The sequence below is a fragment of the Podarcis tiliguerta genome, assembly GCF_965153285.1.
Source record: "Podarcis tiliguerta genome assembly, chromosome: 2".
In the NCBI taxonomy this organism is placed as follows: domain Eukaryota; kingdom Metazoa; phylum Chordata; class Lepidosauria; order Squamata; family Lacertidae; genus Podarcis; species Podarcis tiliguerta.
Window position 1 is genome coordinate 82007756 of NC_139535.1, and position 8809 is coordinate 82016564.

The window sequence follows — 8809 nt, forward strand, 5'->3', positions numbered from 1 at the left end:
TATCCAAATCATGGCTAACAATAAATCAGCATATGACTTACAGGGGCTAAGAATCATAAGGTATAGCTTAGAGGAGTAACACACTTACAGGCGAGTTCGATTGTTATGTGGCAAAAAGGTAGAGTTCAAACTTATTTCTGGGTAGAAAAATACTACAGTACTCTCAAGCTACATCTGAAGTGTTGGCTCCTGCCGATCCAACAATACAATACATGCCCAGTTAGGAATGCTGAGTGATGTGAGGCAGCCAGCTGCCAACACTGTTCCTGAGAGTGAAAATAGGGATGTTGCAGTTAAATGCAAAATCACCAGGGTCTGTTGTGCAGCAGTGCACATCTAATATAAAAATGACCTATGGATTTGCACTAGCCCAGGCTAATGCAAATGTGAGCAAAAGCTCATGGCACAGAAGAATTCGTGCTTTGGAGGAATCCCAGAAGCATCTGCCAACATGACCAAGAGCGTCAATATGAATTTAACAGAAGCAGGAGAAAAGGAAGCAACATTGGTAAGTACTAGAAGATGTAAACCTAACTTCGGAGACAGCAAAATATAAAGCTGCCACATTTCAGGGAAATTAATTAGATAGGAGGAAGACAGATAATGTGTGCAGTGTTCCATCCATAGCCACATCAGAAATATGCAGCATACCCTGAAATATCCACCAAGTATCACTGGAGTATGGTGAGAACAAAGTATGCACTTAGAGTTTTGGGGTGTTTTGTGTGTTTCGGGTGCAGACTTAAACATATATAGGGCCTGATTTAGAGCACTTTTTTGGTATACACATAGACATACACACTCGTTGATTCTGAGGCAGACCAACTCTGTTTACAATAATCCACTCAAGGCTGAAGTCCCACTATTTAAACTAACATGTGTGAGAGAGGCAGAAATGGAAGGCAACAAATACAAATCTCTTCTTTACTTGGGCAAGATCATTGCACAGCTATTTCTGGGCTATATGCCTCAGTAGCAGAATTAGTTTAGAATCCAGATCATTTTATGGAGGGGGAAGCTCTGGGGAAAGTCTAACAGCAGTGTTCGGAATTGCAGAACATGAAGGCTAAAAGGAAACCTTCATGGTTGCACGATCTGTGCTCACCAAACAACAAGCATGAAAAGACTTCTAAAATTCACCTTGCCATAAGTACCTGTGCAGTCAGAAGTAAGTTAAATAAAATGTATGAATATGGTTAAGCAAGTAACCATAAAGGATTCTGACTAAAGGAGATTCTGACTAGCAATTAGGAATAATTTTCTGACAGTAAAAGCTGTTTGACAGTGGAAAGGACTACCTCAGGAGGTGGTGGTAGTTTTTAAACAGGGTCGGATGGCTATTTGTCAGGGATTCTTTAGTTGTGATTCTTGCATTGAAGGGAGTTGGCGTAGATGACCCAAAGGGTTCCTTCCAACTCTACAGTTCTATGATTCTGTGAACAGATGCCCCAGGAAAAGAGAAAAAACTGTAGAGTCCTACCTGTTATGACAATATGAACATGATTTCTCCCCATATATTTTGCATCCAATCTGACTGAATGAAAAAGGTAGCTATGTTTATGCAATTAACATAGAAGCGCCAAATATTTTTTTTAAAAATGTAGATGAAATTGGTGAAATGCTCAGGATGCTATTTTATGTTTCTTTTAATATGCTTGAAATTTTGCCTTTATAAATAAATTTTAGTATTGTTTAGAAGTTCTTTGTTTTGCTCTAGGCAAGTCAAAACTACAATCCATGCTTGGCCTGACATTTGAGCTACATTATGTTTTCTATAGATTGGAACCCTTCCTGGATATAGTAAGAAATATATGCACATAGACTTATGCCAACTAATCTCACTTATAACTATTTTTTAAAATCATCTTGAATGTTCATTGGGCAATGCCACCCTCCAAGAACATGGATAGTGTTGCTTTTTGAGAAAGAAAATGACAAAAACAAGTTTTTCTTTCCAGTTGTGAAATGCACTCTTCACAAGACCCAGCAGCAGTGGCAATTCTTCATGCACAGATGAGATTGCAATTGTGTCATAAGCAACTGAAAGGCCTGGTATCCATCTGGAAGTTCCTCTCACTGACCTAATGCTGCTTCCTCAAAGAGCTAAATAAGAATTGTCGCAGTACCTACATGCCCTCTATCAAATTCTAAACTAAGTGAAATCCATTGCAATTTAGGGCTTGATATCCTTCCCACTAAAATCCATAGAAACAGCATTGGGCATATAATGAGCCCCCCCCTTTTTTTAAGAAAACAGTTTTAAGTTAAACCATTGTGCTATTTGCAGCAAGTATTGTATTCATCACACACTTGAATCTGAAAAGGTGCTTGCAATTGCTGGATGACTGCGCAGTCCCCAACCCAGTTTGGAATACAACCAACCATTACTGCCTTCCCTGTTCCATCTGCATCACCAACATTCCATCAGAGCTCATAAGAACAGGTGCAATATTCCTGTTCCTATCCCCCAACTTTTCACCATTTAGTCATCTCTAGAGACCCAAGACCTGTGCATAACTGTGGGAAACAGGAGCATACTAGTCATGGTATCAAGAGTTGTCATGCCTTGACAGGTGTGGTTTTGTCACCTTTAAAACAGAGACAAACAACAGGCCATGCAGCCCCTAGTGCAGGAGTGGGGAACCTCAGATATGTGGACATCTAGGCCTCTCTCTCTCTTAGGAATGCCATAAGGCCATGCCCTCCCCTGACCTTACTCTGTGTCCTCCTCAAGTGCTTTTGCTGGATGCCATGTATCTCTGAACTGTAACAGTGCCTTTTGCTTGTCTGGATGTAGCATGAATAAATAGATGTCTGTATGTACATGTGCAAAGCCTCTGGATGGAATATAGAGGAACATCTGTATGAAGGTAAGAGTCAAATCCACTGCTCTTCCCACTTCTAGCCCTGCCCATCACAGACATGTGGCCCACAAGGGAACGTGGCCCTTGAGCTAGAAGAGATTCCCCACCCCATCCCGAAAGCTGGATCAGTGCTTCACAATATTTAAACCATTGTGCCACTGTTGATCAAATTTAGGTTAAACGTCTCTGAAAGGTATAATCTTTTGTCATCTACTATATTCTAATAATAAAAGTCAATCAACTCTTTTCAAAGATATTTGAAGTCATTCCCCCCCGCAAACGCTCACTCTGTCATTCATTCTTTCATGCCCTTCATCTCCATACAGGTGATTCATTTCACAATTTAGAATTCATCTTTTAAAAAAGCAAATGGGAACTTCAAAGGAATAGAAATGACAAGAGGTGTTTAGACAGGGCTGACAGGGCTCCCTATGATTTTAATGGGAGGTCTCCAACCCCCTGGCATTATATGTAGCAAAAGGAACATGTGGGAAAGAGGAACATGTGGTAGGTTTCCAAATTCATCAGAGATGTCATTTGTTCACTGAGACATGCTGGCTTCAGCAGAACAGCCATTGAAACAAACAAGAGCCTCTTTCAGTATTATACGCCAAAGATGCACACACTCAGCTTCTGCTAGCCACCAGGACTCTATCGAAACTGCAATAAAAATCATTTTTTACCCCCATTTTCTGACTGTGTCAATTTTGGGTTGTGTGGCATAAGTATGAGCAACCATAAAGTATTGACTAAGAGCCAAGGGTGTTCTAGATTCAAACTCTGTCCTGGCATAACCCTTCAGAACAGAAACCTTAAGATTGCAGTTGTAGCTGAGGTTTGTCAGGAAGGTTCGGATTCAGTGTGTGGTTTATGTGTAGCTGTGATAACTTGTACCAACTGATGAGTTAGTTGCCCTTCACTGCATATTAGATAGTAGGCAAGAGAGAGAAATTAAAGGAAATTGTTTTTAGGTCTTATAGATCAGAAAAAAAGACTATAAATGGAGCCTTTGCAGGGATGGGGGCTGTGTTGAGAATTTACCTACAGGCATGCTGGTATTCCATGCAACTAGGGAAAGGACACTTGTCTTTTACTTAAAAAATTGTGGTCAAGTATTTTGACAAAACACAGTCTTTAACTGATGACTTAAATGAATGATAGTTGTGCAATGACAGTTTTTTTTCTCTGTTAGGAAGATTGTTCTTGTTGCATATTTTTAAAATATATCTCAATATATAATGTTTTACATGCTTACATTTGTGAGGCACATATGCCCAAACTTTAATAATTTGGCATGGTTCTGGGGTCCTGCCTCAATGGTGGATATCAGTTGGAGAGAGATGGTGGCCATTCACAGAGGTAAAATGAAGGGCACACATTTGACTTTACACATTTCAAATGTATTCCTGCTACGCAACACTCCCTACCCTTCTCGTTTTGAAAAAAACCACTGTGTGTCATTTTTGGCTTTCAGGTGTTACTTTATAATACCCCAGAAGTGCTGAAAAATAGAAGGAGTTGGAACAGTTGCTTATGATTGCAGCTAATGAGGGAGGAATACAAGGTTACTATTATTATTATTATTATTATTATTATTATTACTGTATCTATTTATATCTTGCATTTTATCAAGACTGGGACTCAAGGTGGCTTACAGAAATCAAAACAACAGAGATAAAATAAATAAAGCTAAAAACATATAAAAGGTAATAGCTTTAAAGTATTTAAACTATAGTAGAATTTAAACAATATAAAAACAAATCTATCAAAAAGCAGAGTGATGGGTCTCCTTCCCAAAATATCATGGGGTATGTGACAAGAGTAGCTTGGTAACAGACACAGTAAGGTGAGTCCTGTTGCAGTTAGCATGGGAGAAGGAAAACTTTCCCTTTTTTCTAGCTTTTGAGCATTACAAACAAGAAGTAACTGGGCACACAGAATGCTAGCCACAAGGAAGTACCAGGGGGAACACTGGGATCAGAGAACCCAGGGAGTGAATATGTATTTGTGCCAAGATACTAAGGGTTGGGTGGGCTGCTGAGTGATGAAGGATGAACAGGTGGCAAAGGGGAGGGAGGAAAGAGGAACAAGAAGAATAGTTATAGTAGACAGCAACAGTTGTTTAAGTTTGGGGAGAACAGATGGAACCCATGTGAGATGTAAAACAGAAGCCCAATGAGCTGCTTGTATAGCTTAACCAATATAAAGGGAACTGTCCAGTGCTGAACAGACAAACTAGGATGGGTGCAAGGAAAATCCCTGTCCATGTTTTGTGTTTATCTGAAGAGGTGTCTGAAGAGGGTGAAAAGATAGTGAAGCCTGTTTTAATATGAAACAAAAGCCACATAGAAAATAGTGCATTCATGTAGAGTTAATATTTAGCTGCAGTGCTGAAATGTGAAAGGAGGGGGTTCCCTCATTTGTGCTTTTAAAACATTCAGCATTGTTGACTGTGGGCAGCTATTTCCTTACTTAAGGCCTGCTTGGTATTATGTAAGTCTGTGCTTTGCTGTGGAGATAATGCAAGTTAATAATCTAAATGGCCGAAAGGTAGATACAACATACAAGGTTGGAAGAAATGGAGGATTTGAAGGACACGTCAGAGATGGGGGTAGATTACAAAAGGTTAAACACCTGTTAATTTCAGGACCTTATCAAGATTGTTGCAGTTAGCACATTTAAAGGTCTTTGGATTTTGAAGAAGTAAATTTAAAGGTCTTAGATTCAAAGCCTACGAAGTAAGACTTGCCAGGTGGTTATGGTAATTGGCCTATAAAATAATGCTCACAATTGCTGGAGAATTGAGACACCTACACCATCCATTTAGAAGGTGCTCCCCCAGCTGCAGCTAGATATAGATTAGCTGAATCTCAGATAAGAAGATTCTCTGTTTCTCCTCCCCAGCCTAGCTAGCCTAAAGAAAACACTTATTTCTTTGCAGAGTAAATTCCACCACAGTTGTTATAAGTGATGATGCATACATTTTCTTTTGTAACTCTCTGTAATCCGAGTTTGAGTAAGTAGTTTTAAAAACATAACTCCCTCTCCACATACATATCTCAGTGTAACTAGTTCAGAATCCATTATAAAGAGTCTTCTTACTAGAAGACCCATTTTAAACATTTGCACTTACAGTACCAATTAACTTCTGTTCATTATGTCTGTTTTATTAACCCAGTGTTAAACTAAAGGAGCAGAGAAGTGTGTGTGTTTTAAGCCACCTCCTTTTCCAGAATTGGAAATGAAAACCTACTTCCCAATAGCATATCCTGTCCCTGTTACGAAAATGGTATATTATTATTTTTTTGTTCACTAAGCAAGAATACAAAAGGGAAGAAATATGAATATATGGTATAACATGCAAGACTCTATATATGGTTCTCCATATGGAGGCAAGAAGATTCTGAGCAAAGGAGGCAATTGTTCTGGGAAGAAAGATTGGCTCTCTCTCTCCACTCCTTACTCTTACTTGGCTGTAAAGCAATTTCTTTTGGGATCTATATGGTGCCTGGATATGGGGCAATCTCTTCCAGAAAGTAGTTTTACATCTGTACTTAGCTCCTTGGGACACAGAAGGAACTATGCTGTACAGCAGGTGAAAGGACTGGCTCAAGTACCCTAAAGAGAACTATTTCTTCCATTCACTGCAGGACAGCAGAGATCTATGGAAGATCAAGGAATACAGCCAACCCATTTATAAGGAGAAAAAAGTTGGGCCACTGTTAATCACCTAAGGTACGGGAAGTAGCTGTGTTTCTGTGAGAAAGGAGGATTCTTCCCATGCTATAGGATGCCGTCATTACTGAGTGCTCATACTTCACTCTCACTAATGCATTTTCATTGCAGAGGTCGTGGGGGAGGTAAATAGGTACAGAATCCACACCCTGTTCTCACCTGTGGATGTTCATCTCCTGCGGTGGCTGTCGTGCTTTGTCATAGGCCACCTTGGCAAAAATGCCTGCAATGACAACAAAGGCAATGGCACCACATGAAATGTAGACGGTGGCATTCGTGTTGTCCTCATTTGGGTCATACCCATTGGGTATACCTCCAGCTCCATCGTTACTAGTGGCAGGGGTCATTAGATCTGTGTTGGGGCGCGGGCCCTGATTCCGGCACCTATCCTGATTCAGCTTCTCAGAGCGCTTGTTGCAGCAAAAGCGGTAATAGCAGGTGCCGCAACAGTAGCGGAAATCCTTCTGGGAATTGTTGCACTCAAACTCCTTGTCCCACTGCCCGCTCACATCGTAGTAGCCCATGCATGTCTCATACGCTGGCACAGAGCTGCCTGCGCTGACGTTGGAGGGCACCCTTGCTGGACTGCGCCCACGGTTTCCCCCACTACCAGCTGCCACAGGAGATGGTGGTGTGCTGGCTAGCGTCTGGTTCTGTTGCTCCTTGGCCGGCTTGTAAGGTCGTCGGGGGGCTGCTGCCCCCTGTGTCCGGTTGCCCTTGGGTGTCCGTAGGGGCCCAGCTGCCTGTGTGGTTAGCAGCAGCGCCAAGGCGTACAGGGCAAGAGGCAGGAGCAACAGGAGATGCCTCCACCCCATGGTGAGCCGGAGGAGCAAAAGTTGGGAGGCAGAGGGCTCTGCCCAGCCCAATCAAGGATCTCGGCTCTGCCACCCCATGGATGGTGAACAGGGGTAGGAATCAGGCGCTCCTCAGTGGCGCTTCACTGGCAGCATCCCAGATCCATCCTCCGTCTCTGGAGATGCCTCTTCATCCCGGCAAGAAGCAAGAGGCACGACTTGGCTGCTTCAGAGCAAGAATGGGCTCTTCTTACTCGGAAAGTCCCGACCTGATCACAGCTCCTCCTGTGATGGGCTGTAAGAGAGAAGAGGACATCAGAGGCTACCTGGCCCAGGAGAAAATGAGCAAGGGAAAGGGGGGGTCGACGTGCCAGGGGGTGCTGCAGCAGCTGCCCCTCCAAGGGGGCCTACTCCAAGAGGCCAGGGAGTTAAGAGATCCAGGCAGAGGGTCGCCTTCGGTGTGGAAGGAAAACCTCCCGCACAAGCTGGCATGGGTGCCACGGAAGAAGAGGAGGGCAGGCAGGTGTGGCTGCTGTGCCCGGACAGAATAGTGCCGAAGCGGAGAGTGGGGCAGCAACAGCTCCCAGAAGCTCACCGGGCAGGGAATTCCCTTGGCACCGTCTCTGGCGAGAAGAAGCACCACCAGCAGCAGCAGCAGCAGCGACCCTTGGGCTGGCAGGCAGCGCGGAACGCAGCCCTGGCCGGCCACCTTCCGTCCCCTCCTCTCTTTCTTCCCTCGCCCTTGCCCGCCGACCCTGCGCGCACCCCTGCCTGCCTGCCTTCCCTCACTCACTCACCATGCCGGGGCGGAGCGGGAGCACTGCGGAGGTGCCGGGCTGGGCATCCTCGTCGCCGAGCGCTGGCCGGAGCTGCCTGCGCCGCCGCTGCTCGCACGGGCTCGAGAGGAGCTGCTGCTGTCGAGCGGGCGGGGACAGCTAGAGGCTGCGCGAGGAGCCGCCGCCTCTCCCGCCTGCCTCCCTCTCTAGGCCCGCCCAGTCCCGGCCCCCTGCGAAGGAGTCGCAGCCCCGCGGCGCCAGGGGCCGATGGCCGAGGGAGCTGGGGGTGGGGGCTCAGGACAGAGTCCGCCTTTCGGGGTGGGGGGGAGCGAGGCCCAAAGACCCCTGCCCTGCTCCGCTCTCGGGCTCTCTTCACACAGAGGCCACCCTCTGCAGGACTGGCGAGAGAAGCTCCTTTCCCCCCTCTTCCCCTCAGCGCCCTGAGGCGGGCAAAAGGCGGGCGTAACCCCCCCTGCTCGCCGGAGCCACCTTCCTTAACTGCATGGTAGTAAGGCGAAGAGGGGCTGGGGGGGGGGGAGGCGGGCAGGGACCGCGTGTCCACAAGTTATATCGGGATGGGTTTATGACGGAGCTGAAAGAGAGGGGCGGGGAGAGGGGGGGCTGGTCTAAAGGGCCCCAG

The 8809-nt window shown here is 45.1% G+C and overlaps 1 protein-coding gene across 7 annotated transcripts in view; it reads right to left on the reverse strand.

Annotated features, from left to right (window-relative positions):
- Nucleotides 1–8343, reverse strand: part of SHISA6 (shisa family member 6) — a 257501-nt gene extending 249158 nt beyond the window's left edge. For 3 of the 7 annotated variants that reach the window (XM_083429685.1, XM_083429680.1, XM_083429679.1), the window contains exons 1-2: nt 8191–8343; nt 6759–7688 (exon numbers count right to left, since the gene is read on the reverse strand). In XM_083429685.1, coding sequence (XP_083285811.1) covers nt 6759–7414 — 656 coding nt within the window. In that variant the 5' untranslated portion in view covers nt 7415–7688; nt 8191–8343. The remainder of the gene's footprint in view (nt 1–6758; nt 7689–8190) is intronic. The other 4 variants (XM_083429681.1, XM_083429683.1, XM_083429682.1 and 1 more) reach the window with 2 other exon arrangements.
- Nucleotides 8344–8809: the final 466 nt, after the last annotated feature.